Source organism: Fukomys damarensis, unplaced genomic scaffold (assembly GCF_012274545.1).
Source record: "Fukomys damarensis isolate Sample0158 unplaced genomic scaffold, DMR_v1.0_HiC HiC_scaffold_2, whole genome shotgun sequence".
Classification (NCBI taxonomy): Eukaryota; Metazoa; Chordata; class Mammalia; order Rodentia; family Bathyergidae; genus Fukomys; species Fukomys damarensis.
The window spans coordinates 59,449,233-59,467,584 of record NW_022900914.1 but is presented as its reverse complement, the minus strand read 5'-3'; the positions used below and the strand labels follow the sequence as shown (position 1 = coordinate 59,467,584).

The following is an 18,352-nucleotide window of genomic DNA, read 5'->3' as shown; positions in this document are numbered from 1 at the left end:
CCGTGCGGGGGGGGGGGGCGGGGAAGGGAAGGAAGAAAAGTAGAGAGAAATAGATCAGAAGCACTGTAGAGGTTACAAGCAATTATATCCTTGTCTTGAGGACGTGACCTAAATCCTGGTCACACTGTGAGCACCTCTTTCTGCTGAGTGTGATTCTGGTGTACTCTGGTTAGGACAGGTGTTTCACACAAGGTGGTTCCAAATCACTTGTTTCCACCAGAGAAACATCTGGGGGAATCTGATTTAAATTGGATTCATTGATATGTGGCATGTCAGTCTCTAATGGGACATTTTGCCTATAGGAATTTCGAGGCTAATTTCAATCATAGTCCATTTTTGGCCTTGGCATTGATTCTAGGACTTAATCCTCCAGATGCGACTTGACTGAATTGAGAAGTCCCTGGGCTTTAAAGAAAGTCCCAGGATCAAATCCTACCCACATCACTTAACCAGCAGACTAACTGGGAAAATCCCTCAATGTCTCCAGGTATCTTTATGGGTCATCTTTAAAAAAGCAACACCACCCCCAAACGGAGTGAGACTGATGGGGGAGGTTTGTGGCAAATGGCAGCTCCTACCAGAGGGCATGGAGTCAGGAAAGACCCGGATGCCACTCAGGAAGGTGTGGCCTGGGCAGTGGGAGAGGGAAGCAGAGAGAACAGGGCCCCAGGGACTCACCCTCTGCCTCGGGGACTTGCTGCTGGGACTGTGTCTGTGACAGCTGCTTTTCTCTCTTCCTTTTCTTTTTCTTACCCTAAAACATAGCCAAAGGAAGAGGTAAGCAGGGAACAGAATAATACCTCATTGTAGTGGGTTAACTAATGGTCAACTTGTAAGGCCCAGCTGAACTCAGTCAGTGTGGTCTGGGTGTGCAGGATCCACCTGAGGACTGTTGCCAATAGCTGTAAAAAGAGAGCTGGAGGGGAAGACTGTGGCCTGTCGGTTTTCTAGAAGCTTGCTGCGGATAGTTTTCCTGATGCGAACTAGGCTGTGCTTGTCAGAGGAGCTCGTGGCCTCGCTGTCACTGGGAATGGCTGCTGTTTTCGTCAGGGGAGCTCTGATCTTCACCATGAGCGTCCCTTCCTGGCCCAGTGTGCATCCATCATCCTGGTGGCACACTTACTGGTGTAGGTTTTCTGGCTTCCCCCACTGGCCTTTGGGGCTTCCAGGTGCAGAATCCACATGGACAAGCATGAGACACTGCTGTGGGCTCTAGGTGACTGGCTGGACTTGTGAGGACACTGCCTTGGACGCTAAGCTTTTAGCTGGACTTGTGTGGGAAACTGCTGGGATCTAGGCCCTCAGCTGGATTCTTTGGGCCTCTAGTGTGTGGTTAATCTCTTGCACTCCTTTGTATTTGACTTTTTGGGTAATTATCATAAAACAATCCTATAAACTATATGTCCTGTATTTAATGTATTCCCTTGCCAAAACCCTGATTACAACACTCATATTAAAAAATACTAGGGTGGGGGTTTAGCTCAGTGGTTCTGGAGTCCGCCTCGCAAGGTCCCAAGTTTGATCCCCAGTACACCCCCCCCAAAAAAAACTAGCTTAATGATTAATAATCAATCTCTTATCAGTGGGCTGCAGATTGGGGGAGGTGCGGCACTGGCCTGCAGCTCTGAATTTCCCTACCGGAGGGTGCTACAGGGGGAGCCCCTTGAGGAGGCAGAAGCTTCCCTTCAGGGGGCTGGCAGCCCAGGCTTCTTGGAGGCCTCAGACTTCTCCCTCCTCCAGGCTGGTTTTCCCACTCTCTCCCTAGAGCAGTGCTTCTTGAACAAAAGTTGAAGGGTCCCAGGTCCTTCTGAAAGTCTCTTGCAGCTATGAATTTTCTTAGCAGTAAAAAAACAAACAAGAACAGACCTATGAAAAGCGGCTGCATATCAGCTGTGATTAGAGAGAACTCCCCACCCCTCCAGCTATTATAGTGCCCCTGCAGGAATGAAAGGTGGGGTCTGGCTCAAATGGGAAGGGCACTATCTTGTGGATTTTTTTTGGAGATAAAAATCTCACTATGTAGTTGAGGCTGGCTTTAAACCCACTATGTAGCCAAGCCAAGCCTAAAACTGGCAGCAATCCTCCTGCCTCAGCCTCCAAGTCCTGGGGTTACAGGTGTACACCACTATGCCTGAATCTATCTTGCAACCTTATGAAAATTAAAATGGCTTCTTATTTCTAGAGAAATATGGCTTTCTCTCTTAAGAGTCCTCTGCACGTGAAGTTGCTCCAGGGTCTGCATGTCCCCTGAGCAGTGCGACCACTCACATAGTTGTCCCGGGCAGACCAGGTTGGGTAGAGCTGGGAGTGAAGCTGCCGCTCCTTCCGGGCCAGCTCATAGTACTTGGCCTGCTCTTCTCGAGACAGGTTGTGCCACTGCGGGAGAGAGGGGCAGTGGTCAGCACAGGGGTCAGGGACCTACGCCGCCCAGGGAGGGGCCGAGGGTGCGCCTTACCTTTCTTCCCAGGATTTGGTTAATGGCCGCGCTTTCCTTCAGGGTGCACTCGGCCACCACCTTGGCCCTCATCTCCTTCATATACAACATGAAGGCATTCAGAGGCTTCTTCACGTGGGGCTTTTTCTCTTCCTCCTTTTTCACGGCGACTGGGGATTTCCTGGGAAGGCAGAGTGGGGGTCAGCACTAGAGCATCTTCCACACACAGCCCTCAATCCTGAATCACCTCGCCATCTCTGAAAATCTCCTGACAGAGGAAGAGGGTGGCAGGGAGAGCTGGCCAGGGACTTTTCTGAGATCTTCCTGGCACAGCGGGCAAAGGTAGGGGCCTCTCAGCTCTCTTTGGGGCGTCCATGGTCCTTCCCCTCTCCGGCCTGTGTTTTCATGGATCTATCAGGGTGCAGAGGGAGGCCACAGGCATCTCAGGTTCTGCAGCCCCTGCGCCTCACTGTGAAACTTTCCTCAACATGAGAGAAGTTGCACCAGGTCTCTCAAAGGGCGAGGAGGTCCTGAGGGGTCTCCCAGGTGACCCCGGGAGAGAAAAACAAAATGGCATTTGCTGCTCAGAGACCGGCCAGGCCTCCACCATCAGCCCTGGATGCTGCTTACTTACGCGCTCACCGCGGGGCTCAGGCTGGGGGCCGCCGGTTCCTGCTTGACGATGGGTGAGACGATGGCTGGGTGGGGGATCCCTGAGGTGGGCAGGCCAGGATGGGCAGGAGCCACCATGTGAGGGGAGAACCGGCTGGAGACCAGGCTGCATATGGGAGGAACAAATGACAGCAGAGGACACAGGCTGAGTGTGTCCCCAGCACAGGCCAGGGCTCCCTGCCAGTTTGGGGAGTGGAGGGCCACGGGTTGTCTGCTGGAGAATCAGGTTTGAGGAACACCTGAGGTCCCCTCTACCCCCAGTACACAGGACACCCCAACCTGGGGCCGGAAGCAGGCAGAATGGAAAATACAGAAGAAGGTGCAGAGGTCAGGGGGCCGCATAAGTGGGAGAAAACGGGGCTCACATATGGGGTGCATATGATCTCTCACTGGAGGGCCACGGTCAGATGGCAACCTTGAGACAGAGCCAACCCTGTCTCTTCTCACACTGAGCATGGGGGACCAACCTTCCCCCAGTCTCTGGCTTCAGTGCCACATACTCAAACGCATCTGCCAGCAAAGCCCGGCACATGGGAGGTGGCAGTGGGAGGGTAGGGAGCTCGGGCTCAGGTTCGTGTTGCAGATGGGCAAAGATCCTGTGCCTCCATTCCACTCAGGGAAAGAGCAGGGGCACGAGATGGGCCTAATCAGAGTGGGGTGGCCAGACAGGCAGCTCTGTGCCTTCTCACAGACTGATGGGACTCTCACGGACGGTGTCAGTCAGAAATGGCAGTCCCCAGCAGACAAACATGCTCTGGGCTGTCCCTTCATGCTCACAGCCCCAGCCAGACTCACCTGGACATCGAGGCGTTCATGGCCAGCGCCGGGTAAGGGTGCCGGAAGCCACCAGGAGGAATGGAGTACATGGGCTGCCCCTGCCTGTCCCAGGAGCAAGGAGGTCTGGTCAGGTATTGGGAATGATCAGGGCTGGGACAGGGAGGGGAATGGGGAGAAGGAGGAAAAACTGGAACAGGAAGTGAGAAGAGCAGGATAAGCTGCCCAGGGGTGGGAGCAGGGAGGCCCAAGTCCTAGGGTTCAGAAGACAGAGCTCAGCGAAGGGCAGAAAGGGGTAAGAAGGGCAGCAGTTTCCTTACTGTGGGACAAGCCAGCCGAGGGGATGGGGGATTTGTCCGACAGCTCCAGGAGAGAGTGGATAATACGGTGACAGCTCAGATGGGTGAGGAGGCCGGGGGATTCCTGCTTCCAGAGAGAGACATGTCAGATCCTTCCCTCTGTCCTGTAGCAAAGGGCAGCTTTCTCCCCTCCACCCCCAGGCCGTGCTGGAGTCTTGAAAGCTCTCTTCATCAGCCTTGCCCTCTACCCTCTGCCAACAGCTCTGCCAGCTGGTCAAGGACCTTCACAGAAGGCACAGTCCCCATCTCTGCAAGGTGCAGTAACTTCCAGCTGCCTATCCCAGGAATCGAAGTCTTGTAAGAAAGGGTCAGGAAATCCCCACAGAGTGCCAGGATATCCCGAGTCATCCATGAACCAGCTGTCTAGAAAACTGGCCTCCTTTGTGGAGAAATGAACTCTGGGTTTCTTATTTTGTTTTGTTTTTCAGAGCTGGTGATGGCTTTGGCACATGTTCTACCACTGAGCTACATACTCAGCCCTAAACTCTAGATTTCTCTTCCACATTGGTCCTGTTTATTATGTGCACTGTGTGTTGAGCACTATTTCTCCAGAGCAGGGCTCCAAAAGGCTTTGAGACACGGCAGTTCTGTGAAGTTGTTATGAAGACCTTAGCTCCCTGGGTTGGACAGGTCTGATGGGCCGTTGAAGATTTTTTTTAACAAGCTAGCCTGGCACAGGGGTGTACATGGGCAACTCCAGCATTCTGGGAGGCTGAGGCAAGAGGATCACAAGTTTGAGTCCAGCCTGGGCAACTTAGTGAGACCCTATCTCGAAATAAGTAAAAAAGGTCTTGGGGATGTAGCTCAGGGTGAAGGACCTGGGTTTGAGCTTCAGTACAAAAACCCAAAACAAACAAACGAACAAACACCCCAGCTTCTCTTCCCTGCTTAGAAACCTGGCTGGACTGATGACTCTATGTGAAAATATTCAGCCAAGGGACTGGGTTTTGGTGGAGGGAGGCACAGCTCACAGCTAGGCCAGACTTTGACAGAGCAGCCCCTGATGTTCACTCTGAAGCCAGGCCCAAGCTCATGTCATTTCATTCCCTTTAATCCTCACACTATCCCCATGGTGGGGAAGGTACAAGGTCATGGTCAGGAGACTCTGGAGGGCTGGAGGCATGATCTGAACTCAGAGCTGCCTTCTGCAAGTCCTGCTATGTCTCCCACAGAGAAAAGCCACCCCAGTCCACAAGCACCTGTGTGGTGGGTACTCACCTGTCTTTGGATCGATCTCCTGGGAGAGATGTGTGGGAGGGGATCCTGGGGAGAAGTGGTCGTTGCTGTAGGTGATGAGGGGCGTCAATGGGTGCATGTGATGCGGGTGCTGAACAACAGGAACTTTGTTCGACTGTAAGGCACAGGAAAGAAGGGACTAGGGCCAGTTGCCAAGGAGATGGGAGTAGAATCAGCTGTTCTTCACTGAGGGGAAGGAGTGCCAGGTATTTTCCATACAACATCCCACTCAGTCCTCCACACACCCCTGAAGAGAGGAAGCAGCCTGCGCAGCTGAGAAGGAAGCCATGGGGTCAGGGAGGGGTTCACCTCCCAGCACCCCGCAAACTGTACTGTGTGACCTCAGCGAACCAGAAAGGGCTCAGTGCACCCTGTGCAAATCAGCTTCACAGAAATGGCTCTCAGGCCTGGCTCTGAGTCCAGGAACTCAGCAGCGTGTGTGTGTGGGGGGCTTTGTCACCTTCAGAACCCTGAGCGCCAGTTACCTACCCACTTCCGGCTTCAGCTTCACAGAAATGGCTCTCAGGCCTGGCTCTGAGTCCAGGAACTCAGCAGCGTGTGTGTGGGGGGGGGCTTTGTCACCTTCAGAACCCTGAGCGCCAGTTACCTACCCACTTCCGGTTTTACAGACTAAGGGTACTTTCAGCTTTTCTCTAGGTACCACTTCCAACACTGCCGCCCACCACAAATCACTTACAACACCACCGAAAGTAAGCAATATCACTGTTTTATATAAGTGGAAGCAAAGAAGGAGCACTAGCATGTTGCGATACATCTTAGTTTCAGAGTTTAAAATGGAAAAAACCCCAGGCATCCTAGAATTGGCAAGCCCAATTAAAATTTTTTTTTTTTTTTTTGTACCAGGAATTGAACTCCAGGACCTTGCATTTGCAAGGCAGGCGGTGGAACCACCGAGCGAAATCCATGGCCCTAAACCCAGTTAATTTTTAAAATTACTTTCATCTGGTCTGATTCAACAATAAGGATCTTTTCTTACAAAAATAGCTACACTTTACAAACACAGCAATATGCACAACGGCTCGTCCTTTTTACAACTTGTGCAGAAGGTACTGTCATTATATATTTTTTCTTTTCTGAGACAGTCTCACTGTGTAGCCAGGCTGGCCTTGAACTTGTGGTGCTCCTCCTGCCTCAGCCTCCCACATGCTGGGATTACAGACACATGCCACCAGGCTCAGCTTGACTGTCCCCAGTTTAGATATGCGAAAATTGATCTCAGCGCACTAAGTAGCTGAACCTCAGCCTGAGGGTAGTGAATAGCAGAACTGGAATTCCTGTTGGTATATGGGGCTCTAAAAACCAGAGTTCTTTCCTTTATACTACCTGCCTCCCAAGATCCTGATCAAAACATAGCTGTCAGAGAGAAAGGTCAGATTAAAAGAAAATAATAAGGCAAGAAGAGATAGATTTGAAAAAGATTTGTAAGAGATGAGATTTAGAGGTGGTCCCTAGCAGTGAACCCCACACTGCTGTCTTGTTCGAATTTTCATTTCCTAGATTCCACAAGCCCGTCTTCCCTTCACATGGTGCCCATCTGGCGCTCGCTCACAATGCAAACCCTGACGGTAACGCACGTATCCTAGGCATCCCTGTGCTCTCGCTAAGCTGCGCTGGGAGGCAGCGGACCCACGCTATTCTTAACCACGAGCACTAGGTGGCGCCGGCACACGCTGGGCCCGGCAGGCATAATCTCGCTTCTCCTCCACCCCTCTCCCACCTCCCATCACCTCCGCGGGTGGCTCCCGCTCGCTGCACAATAAATCTTAACCTTCCCTTTGCACTGTTTTCATCTGTTCATTGCTGGTCGTTGACAATGTCTCTATGCATAAACACACAGCACAAATAAAGGTACAGAATGAATCCTAAGAGCCGATTTCCAGGAACCCAATGCAATGCAATTAAATGAAATGTTTTGTATTTCATTGGAACCAGCTTTGTATAAAGTTTGTCTAATATTATAAATGCAACAGGGTTATTACCAAAGTGAAAGTATGTGAAGAAAGAATTACATAGAATGACCATAATTTAAAGACAAACAAATATAAACTGCAATAAAAAGACTAGCTAATGGCTGGAGATGTAGCTCCGTGGTAGACAGCCTGCTTCGCCTGTCAACCCTGGGTTCAGTCCCTAGTACCGCAAACAAAACAGAGCCAAAACCCAATCCAAAAAACTAAATACAAGCACAGCAAAATGTAATCGGTAGTTATGTTTCAGGGAGAGCCAAATGCTTTTTGTTTCTTCTTTTTCTATCTTCCGATTTTACATTACTATTTAAAACGTACACCAAGAATAACACAGCTTTTCTAAGAAGGAACTATAAACATCATAAAGCATGTAGAAAACAGTTATACCATCTAACCCAGTCACTTCATTCAGATTTCTCATGCATTTTTAGTTTCCATGTATTTATATCACACACAGGCATCCAGAAGCAGGTGATAGTGTCACAAAATCCTGATGTCTCCTGTGCTGGTGAGTTTGACCTCTCAGAAGCTGTCAAACAGCAATGAGTGGGTGGCAGAGTTAAACACAAGTGGGAAATGTGAGTTATTTTGGAAATCCGGTATAGTCCCCTAAAGGATCCGTGAGCTATTACTATTCCCCACTAGGTGGCGTCTGTGTCCAGAGAATGGCGGGACAGGGAAGGCGGGAAGTAGATTCGGTATTCAAGATGCTAAGACTGGACTGCTACCTTGAGGGAACTGGAGGGACGGTTCTTTTAAGAGACCACTGTCCCAATAAAAGCCCCTACTCATACCAGCTGTGATGCTGCACACCTGTAATGCTAGTACTCAGAAGGCTGAGGCAGGAGGACTGCAAGCTCCAGGACAGCCTGGGCTACATAGAGAGTTCAAGGTAAGACTGCACCATATAGGGAGATCCTATTTCAAAAAAACCCAAATCAAACAAGAACAATGTTCCTGCTCTTTTCTTCAGCTGCCCTTAGGGCCAAGATGTTCACAGCATAAGCTCAGGCCAAGGATCAGGAATACAAACCCCCTGGGGGCAACACCAGTACAACCTGTATCAGTGAAGGCACAGGTGCCCAGGCCGGGCCAGATGTATGTACCCAAGGAAGAGCATCTCAGAGCCATCTCAGGCTTAAATCCTCTCCATAAGTCACAGGGCCCCAACACATTCTTACCCAGGTGCCTCTTGTCTCTTCCAGTCGTAGTTTCTACAACTGTCCAAGCTGTAGCACTTTGGCTCCCAAGGAGGCAACTGTGGGCCTCTCTCACTCTTTCATGACTTCCTGTTAAGCCCAGAATGGAGCAACTCCTCACAGCCTCCTGATTAGACACACCCCAAAAATTCTGGTGGCCCGCTCCAGCTGCTGCTCACAGGAGTTTTAGCGAGCCTCCCCAAAGACCCCAGACCCCTACCGCTCACCAGCTCCTCTTCTTCACCCCAGTATCAGAGATGGGAGGTGCAAGCGGCCAGCTTTGGGGAGCGGAGCCCCTTCCCCATCACGCGAGAAGCAGCATGGACGTGACGAGTTTCAGCGCAGCGCTAACTCTACCTGATGTCATGTGTTTAAGACATCTGTGTCATCCGCATGTAACTGCTCGAAGACAGGGAGACAGCCCTCTCTTTGGGGATCAGAACTGTTCTGGGGGATAACCCTAAGAACAGGTTTCGAGGGGAAAGGAAACTGGACTTGTTCCTAAGATACTCCCAGGCAGGGCAAGGGACCGGAAGCATCAGAGGCCAGGGTGGAGGACTCCCCACCCCCCACAGGCATGGTCTGAGAGGACATGCGGACCGGCTGCATTCCACGCTGCCCTGATCCTCCCATCTGGGACAGGTAATCAGCTTGGCCAAGAGTCACGCAGTCCGTTCTGCTGTGCCCCGTTTTGCTTGCGCTCTTAGCAGTATTTTCAACCTCAGGTTTGCTACAAGAATCTGCCCAAGCTACCTGTATTCTTCCTAAGGGTTATTTCAAGCGGGGCTTGAGGTAACCTCTAGTCGACTTAGCTGAGCTCAGGGAAAGCGAGGTGCACACTATCCTGCAAACCAATCCACAGGTCAAGTCTCCACTCCTGGGCCAAATTTTTCTCCAACACACTTCATGGTTTGTACAGTAGAGGTTAATTCCTTCCTAATGGTTTTAGAGTAAAGCAGGTCTATTATAGTGGTGCTTTCTTTATCCCATTTGTACCTCAACAGGACATGCTATGCCTGTACCCATTCTTGTAGACCACAAGTCTCCTTCACTGTGTAAGCTTCTATGACAGAGAACAATTTTGGGGGGATGGTGGGGGTCGGGTGTGGATCTGAGAATTGTAGCCAGGGCCTTAGCACTGAGCTACATCCCTAGTCCCTTTTATTGTTGTGCCCACTTCAGCAGCACATATATTTTGTATTGTGAGACAAGGTTTTACCAACTTGCCCAGGTTGAACTTTTTTTTTTTCCAGACAGGGTTTCACTATGTATCCCAGGTTGGCCTCAAACTCACGGCAATCCTCCTGCCTCAGCCTCCTAAGTGCTGGGGTCATGGGTGTGTGCCACCATGCTCGGTTTAAAGCTCTTAAACCAGTTCCCCAGATGTCTCCTTTGTATCCCTGTGTATGGGCTTATCTCTTTCTATTTTTTGCAGACAGAAAACAGGCCCAGAGGTGGAGGTGAAATATGTGACAAATGCTAAACTGCTGTGGGAACCTTCCGGGGCTCTGGTGACCTCGCTGTGCCGCTGAGCTAGCCATCCCTTCAGACAATACAGTCACAACAGCAAAAAGAACAAGGTCTTCTGCAGCCACCAAGTTCCCCCACTGCTCCAGGTCTGGTGCAGGCACTGGAGAATCTTGTCCATTTTTACAAAACGTGCATTCTCCTGGTACTGGCCATTTGTCAGGGAAAGGACAGTAGAGCAGACATTCAAATAAAGCATGAAGTAAACAGTGATAAAGGCTAAGGAGAAAGCTAAGAAGGCAGATGAGAGGAACACTGTATGAGCAAATGACTCAATCAACAACTGGAGGAAGTGGGGACACACATGTAGAATGGGGTGAAGAAAGGCTGGGGATGTAGCTCAGAGGCACTGCACCTACTTGGCAAGAGAAAAGTCCTGCATTTGATTCCTGATCACCACCCGCCCAAAAAACATGGAGTTCAGGAGGACAATGGGGCATTGGGATGGGCAGTGTGCCCCACAGGGCAGAGCCATAGGGAGGCCAGGGAGAGAGGCGACAGGGTCATATATTTTGTTTATATTCAAGGCAGGGTCTCACTATGTAGTTCAGGCTGGTCTCCAACCTGTGGTGATCCTCCTGCCTCAGCCTCCTGAGCACTGGGATTACAGGTGTGCACCACCACATCCCAAGGGTCTACATGGGTCAGAAAGCATGTTCTCGGCTCTGAACAGGGCAAGCACCTCACTGCAGGCTGTGACAGATGCAGAGATGTGAAGAATCTCCTCTGGAGATAAAAGGCACAGGAATTGTTGTGTGCCTTCGAGCACTGGTGTGTTCTCCAGGGCTTTGCAAGTTGGACTTTGGATTGTTTTCCAGCAGGGAGCGTGCAGAGCAGAGAATCCTAGTTACCTTTATTTCTGTTCCTTTGGACTAGACTCTTCTTTCGTTTTATGGTTCCTGGAAGGAAAGTGTTTTGAAACCCATGCGATTTAAATTGTTGCCAGGATGCGACTGGGTGAATGTTAATTTTCACTTAGTCTTACAGAATTCAGGGGAGCTCGTTTGATTCATTAATTCATTTTTTTATTTAAAAAATGTTATTAGTACACCTCTTTGCAGACCATAATGTTTATGTTCCTTGTGTGGAGTTGATACAAGCACATAAGTAAGGGACTCAGAAGAACTGGACCAACCCGAAGTGATCCAGTACTAAAAACAGGTAAGTTCTGTCAGACGTGGTGGCGCACACCTGTAATGCCAGCCCTCAGGGGGCTGAGGCAGAAGAAGCCCCTGCAGTTTGAGGCCAGCCTGAGCTATGTGATGAGATCTGGCCTAATAGCAACCTTTTTATTTTTAAAGCCCACTGAAAGTTTCTCATGGTGTTAGGGAACTGATCATGTTAAAGTATGCCGTGACGCCGTCATCACAGGCTGCATTTTCCTGGTGCTTCTTGGCTCTTAGAATGACCACATGCCCTATCTTTAGTTTCCCTCCCACCAAGGCCACAGCCAGACAGAGAAGTTGAAACCTGTTTCTGCAGGGCTGGACCCATAAAAGACAGCCTGGCCTGTGATAGGTTAAAAGTAGCCCACTCCTCATGAATAAGCAATAGCCCAGCCCAAAACCAATAAAAGGACCTTCCTTTCTTTGTTCTTTTCTTCTCTTCCTCTCTTCTTCTTCCTCCTCTCTCTCTCTGCTCCCACTCCCTGAATAAAGTCTCCTGTCGGACCCCTCGATGTGTGTGTGGCCTAGTTGTTGAGCGTCACTATTCCCTTCCACGTGGTACTTATATTTTAGTTGGGAGAAAGACAATAAACAAGATGTATAAACAAACTATATAGTACGTGATGATAAACACTAAGGACAAAACAACAGAAGGCAGAAATGGTTATATTATACAGGTTGACAAAAGGAGAGCTCAATGAGAAAATGACTTAATAAATAACTGGCCATTTTATTTTCATTTTTTTTTAAAGGAGCTTTTTTTTTTAGTCTTTTTTTTTTTTTTTTTTCCACTTTTCCTTTTTGGTACTGGGAACTAAACTCAGGGCCTCAAGCTTGCCAGGCAGGCACTGCACCACTGAGCTACAACCCTGGCCCTGATCTTTTCTTGGGGGGGCAGGACAGGGTCTCATTGTGTATATAGTCTAGGCTGGCTTCCAATTTGCAGCAGTCCTCCTGCCTCAGCTTCCCCGGTGCTGGGAAGATTAGCGGCGTGTGCCACTACACCTGGTGTTTTGGCCTCTTCTTTAAGAACAATATTTGTAGAATTTTTAAAGTTTCTCTTTTCTGTTTCATTGCCAGCTTTCTTACCGGGTTATCCATGTTGCAAGTTCAATTCTGCTCTTTCTGAAGGTGAATGAGGTGGGAGATAGGACTAAGCTCTCCCAAGAGGCTAAAGCTGACAGGAGAAACTAAAAGGAGGAAGGATGCAGGCCAGAAGTCGCCACTTCCTGCTAAAACTAGTGTGTGAAAATTTGGTGAGAAACAGAGGATTGATATAGATAGCTTCAAAATATTCTCCTTACAAAGCACTTATGAATAAATTTTGTTTGGTTTTGGTGACAAAAAATATAGTAAAATAAATTCAGAGGAAAAAAATAGTGATATTACAATAGAAACACTCCGTAGATACCACCTGAATCAAATAATTTTTGGGGTGGGTGGAGCAGTACTGAGGATTTTGAACCCAGGGCTTTCACTCTGAGCTACATCCCCAGCTTTTTTATTTTTATTTTGAATTCTGAGATGGGTCTTGCTAAGTTGCCCGGGCTGGAATGGAACTTGTGGTCCTTCATGCCTCAGCCTCCCAGATTGCCGGGACTACAGGGATGCACCACCATGCCCACCTCTAAACCAAACAATTGACACCGACATCTAAACACTGGAAAACGCCTTCAGACACAACATTAGCTCCGTGGTGTTCTTGGCAAAAATGCCCAACCTGAATATAATCCCCAGGAAACATCAGACAAACCCAATTTGAGGAACATCCTACAAAATAGCTGGGTGGGGGGCAGGTCGAGAAAAACAAAGGAACTCTGCTAAATCAGACTAAAGGAACATGACAACAAAATGTAATGCATGATCTTGGGCAAACTCTGGACCAGGAGAAATCAGATGGACATCATGGACGTTACTGGGACCCTGGGAGAAAACGGGAAATTCTATTGTGAGTTGGATAGGAATGTGAAATGTTAATATTTCTTGAATTTTGGTAACTGTACTGTGCTTATTTAAGAGAATATCTTTGTTTTTAGGCAGTACAACTAAAGTATTTAAAGGTTACAGTGTCTCCAACTTACTCTCAACTTATCAGAAAAGAAACAAAGTATATATATAGCACAGCTGCAAAATTGGTGAATGTGGATAAAGAACCTTGTATTTGTGAGGTAGGTGGAACCACTGAGCAAAATCCCCAACCCAGCATTTTTTTTTTTTTTGAGAAAGGTCTCCACTATGCAGTTCAGGCTGGCCTTGAATTTGGGGCAATCCTCCTGCCACAGCTTCCCAAGTGCTGGGATTATTGGCATGCACCACCACACCTGGCTCACAAGCTTTGGTATGACAGCTCCCGCTACCCCGCCCAATGCAATTCTGATGCTTGTTCAAGAGATGGTTGCCTGACAGAGAATAAGAAGTGTTTAAATACTCTCAGTAGGCTCCTTCTAATCCTGAGATGACAGCAAAGAGAAAAATTCTAATCTTGATCCTGCTAAAAATGTGAAACTATAATAGAAATAATGAGATTGCACATACTTGCAACAAAAATCCTGCTTAGAATGTGTCTGCAAAAGATTATAAATGCTAAATAAGAATAAGTCACAGTGGGCTGGGAATTTAGCTCAGGGGTACTGTGTCTGCCTCACAAGTGCCAGGATCTGAGTTCAGTCCCCAGTAAGGGGTGGGGACTTTTTTTTTTTTTTTTTTGCTGCAGTACTGAGGATTGAATCCAGAGCATTCACATGGAACTATGTCCCAGCCCCACCCCTCCACTGTTGTTGTTGTTGTTGTTGTTTTTGTTTGTTTGTTTTGGTACCAGGGATCAAACTCATAACCTTGTGCTTGCAAGGCAGGTGCAGTGCCACTGAGCTAAATCCCTGATTCTGTCCCAGCCCTTTTTAAAGACAGAGTCTGGCTAAATCATTGAGTTGCCCAGTCTGGGCTCAAATGTTCAATCCCCTTGCTTCAGCCTCCCAGAATGCTGGGATTATAGGTCTGCACCACCAAGCCCCACTTGTTCTTTTTTCTTTCAAACATCACAGAAAGCTAAATCTGCTTATAACACTCCACCAGTCCTATTTTCCTCCTCTCTTCCCAAAGAAGCCATTATTTAAAAGTTTCCATTCTGAGCATGCACACACGAACAGGTGTGCACACACATTTTACAGACTTTTGAAGCAAAGGTCTCAGATTCAATCTTGTTCCAAAAAACTTAAAAAAAAAAAAAAAAAGCAATTCCATTCTTAGATATTCACTCAAGAGGAATAGAAACATATTTTCACACAAAAAGCTGTATGTGAACATACTTATGTATTGTGTAGACTTATGCTTTTATATAAATATATTTACAGTACTAATTCATATTTTCAAATCTGGAAACAAGTCAAAGGTCCTTCCACTAGTAAATGGGTTCACAACTACAATGTATCCATACACTGGGGTCCTAGTCAGCAACAAAAGGAAATGAGCTACTGACACACACAGCAGCAGAGCGAGTCTCGGCAGACGCTGCCTTCCTGGGCCGAAGGGGAAGAGGCAAAGGGCCAAAGGCAGTGGGGGCTGCCAGACTCCAGGATTCCACAGGATGGGCCAGCAGCGACGTGACCGTGAACATCCTTCAGGAGAAGAGAAGGATGGCTAAGGTGACTCAGAAGGGACGGCTGCTGCCCACGGCCTTGGGGACAAGGTGGCCACCCTGAGGGCTGGGAAGACAGAGTGTAGAAACACAGAGGCTAGCTCTCGGAGCCTAAAATCGAATGGACTTCGTTACCAGCTCCCTTTCCAATCAGGGTGCAAGCTCTATCCATCTCCAGCCTGTCAGTGCCCTGCAGATCTGTAACTTGCAGGCCCATGACTCAGTGAGCTGGTTCGCTGAGGTAAATTTGCCTGCCTCTCTCTTCCTACACACACAATCCTAACATGGAACTGTTGTATGTAGTCTGATTGTGGTGCACACCCGACTGAATGAGTTTGTCAAAAATCACAGAACTGTATATACATGGGTGAATTTCACTATATATTTATAAGTAGAAGAAAGTACACAAGGACATCAACTTCAACTCAGAAACTCTAAACCTTACTGGTTGCCACTGGTTTAAAAAAATTTGAAGTAGGCTGGGGTAGAGCACTTGCTGAGCATGTGTGAGGCCCTGAGTTTGACCCAGTACATCAAAAAGTTGAAGTAAAAGGCAACCAGGAAGAAAGCTGGCAGTGCTTTGAAGCTAACAGACGTTCTATCGTTGCACTATCCTCATCTGGATGTGTTCTCCACACCTCTGTCTACCCAACTCCTTATTGCCTGTGTCCTTCCCCACTTCTTTGGATTCTGGGTGAACAGCCGAAGAGCTAAAACTTATATTAAAAACAGACAACCTGCCAGGCGCAATGGCACACATCTATTATCCCGGCTACCAGGAGGGCTGAGGTGGGAGGATAGGAAGGTACATTTGAGGCCAACCTGGGTAACTGTCTTAAAAAGAAAGGGGAGTCTTTTGGGTAGCTTAGTGATAGAGCACTTGCCCAGGATGCATGAGGCCCTGGGCCTGACCCCAGCACTGTGAAACAAACAAACCAGCAGAAATAAAACAACCAACCTGAAAATGTGACCATGTTCTAAAACACTGGATTAAATCTTTCCCAATTTTTGGAGAACTTCAGTCATTTCTAAAAATTCTGCAACACCGGGCCCATTTGGCCCGTGACTCGGTACAGTTTAAGTATCTATCTAGAAAGGAAGCCTTTTTGATCATCATAGCAAAATCAAGTTACAGGAAAAACACAAAGACACACAAGACTGAAACGTGATGTAACAAAACACATGTGGGATATGAGGCTACAGGTCTTATGCTCTGACCGTTTTCATTTTCCCACATGTACCACACAGTGCATACTTTCATTATTTCAAAAAAATGTTTTTAAATTTAAAAAATCTGAATGAGAATAAGGAAATGGGCCTGGGATAAAGAGGGTTAGAGAAGAGATATTGACCTTTAATTTATTTATTTATTTTTTTTGGTACCTGGGATCAAACTCAGGTCCTTGTGCTTTGGAGTCAGGCAGCAGAACAACTGAGCTAAATTCCCGGCCCTATATTGACTTTAAAAAAAAAAAAAAAAGGCCATTTATTCTTTTAGTCACTCAAGAAGTTCTCCTTGAGCATGCTGACAGATGCTGGGTACATGAATGTGAACAAGATCGATGTGATTTTTTATCTTCACCTTAGTTATCCGAAAGTGGGTGTCTTCGTTTCCCTCAGGGACAGAGGCAAGGACCGGGCAACAAGGGAGTATGGTCTGGGTAGGAGTCTCGCTAATATTCTGCAAGGAGGAAGCTTACAGGGCCAGATGCTATAAACAGTTACGAAACATTAGTGTGCCTGGGGTTTGGGAGTCTGCCTTAAAGGTGTCAAGGCAAGGAATGCTAATGCTGCACTCAGTCCCCTCGGGCCAAGTCAGTACTTGTTTCTCCGCCCTCTTGCCAGACAGCTTCCTCAGGGCCCACTATGTAGGCTGTTTCCTTCACTTGCACTACTGCTCTTCTTAAAACATTTTACTGTTGATTGGAAAATTAATTTTCATGACACAGAGGGTTGTAGTTTCTCTAGTAAAAAAAACCAGTGCTCAAGCTCTTACGGCTACCCTGCAAAAGCCTTCAAGTCTTGTTTACACCTCTAGCCTTAGGCTCCTCTTTCTACTCTGCAGCTGATTTGCATGTAGAGCAAGGGTTCTCAACTCTGGCTGCCCCTTAGGATTCCCTGGGGAGCTTAAAATACTAAGATAACAGCCTCACCCCTGCCCAATTAAACCATATCCTTGGGGGATAAGATGCTAAATTCTACGCTCATTATCTCTATTACCTTTGCAATCTGTCTATTTGTTCTGGCACCTAATTCAGGCTCTCATTACCTCTTAGCTTTGCTAATTAAATGGGATTTTAATTGTTCATTCCTTTTCTAATTTCTCAATAATAGCAATGGCAGCCACAGTCCTGGCAGTGAGGGTGATACTGAAGGGATGGTACTTGGTAAGCAAACCGTTAGTGAGGACTCACTTTGTGCTAGGCTCATTGCTAAGCTCATTACCATGCACTGGCTCATTCTCACACAATGCTGTAAGATCAGCCTTCCTCTAGTCCATATGCATGTGTGTATTCAGCAGTACTGGGGACTGAACTCAGGGCATTTGCACAGAGCTACATTCCCAGGCCTTTTAGAACCTTTTTTTAAAAATTTTGAGACAGGGTCTCACTGCGTTTCCCGAGGCTGTGCTCTAACTTGTGATCCTCCTGCTTCAGAGTGCTGGGGTTACACACAGGTGCACTCCACATGCTCCGCTTTTAATCTCCATTTAATAGATGAGGAAACTGAGGCAAAGAGATAAATTGCCTGAAGTTGCACGAAGAGAAAGAGATGGAGCTGAGGTTCAAACCTGCTGCGTTTTCTAGGCTCTGACATAAACATCTTCCTTCCTCCTTGCATATCTCTCTATGGATTTCCTTCAACACGGTATCTACTTCTTAGGTGCTCCGACTCTAAAGGCGAAGGTGGTCTTCTCCCTATCTGTAGAATTCCAAGTTCACGTTAAGGGTTTTCTCCCCTAGATGACCCTTAGGCTTTTAAGGTGTTTCTGCTTTGCTATGTTAGAATACAGAGTATAATGTATAATTTACTGGAAAATTGTCTGTTTTGCTATCTGCAGTATGATGTATATTCATGCTTATCTGCCGTCAGACAAAATAAGAGGCCCATGCTCCAGTACAGGGGTGAATTTTTATTTGCACAGCACACATCTGTAATGGTCCAATGTTTGTCTGAGAGTTGCAACTACGGGTGTAGAACCTTCTTGATGATTTAGGAATCTCACGTATTTTTCTATCACAATGATATACAGTAGTTAAAGAAAAGGTCTAGAAAGAAAATAAAGAATTAGAAAAGATCAAGACTGATACACAGTATTAATACAGTATCTTAGAGGCAATGAACAGAATTACAGGAAGTAGA

The 18,352-nt window shown here is 47.5% G+C and overlaps 1 protein-coding gene across 1 annotated transcript in view; it reads right to left on the bottom strand.

Moving 5' to 3' along the window:
* Positions 1-18,352, bottom strand: part of Tcf7l1 (transcription factor 7 like 1) — a 47,260-nt gene that overhangs the window by 2,356 nt on the left and 26,552 nt on the right. Inside the window, exons 3-9 of the mRNA XM_010635243.2 lie at positions 5,458-5,590; positions 4,201-4,303; positions 3,902-3,985; positions 3,069-3,212; positions 2,456-2,615; positions 2,269-2,376; positions 679-754 (exon numbers count right to left, since the gene is read on the bottom strand). Of these exons, the coding sequence (XP_010633545.1) occupies positions 679-754; positions 2,269-2,376; positions 2,456-2,615; positions 3,069-3,212; positions 3,902-3,985; positions 4,201-4,303; positions 5,458-5,590 (808 nt within the window). The remainder of the gene's footprint in view (positions 1-678; positions 755-2,268; positions 2,377-2,455; positions 2,616-3,068; positions 3,213-3,901; positions 3,986-4,200; positions 4,304-5,457; positions 5,591-18,352) is intronic.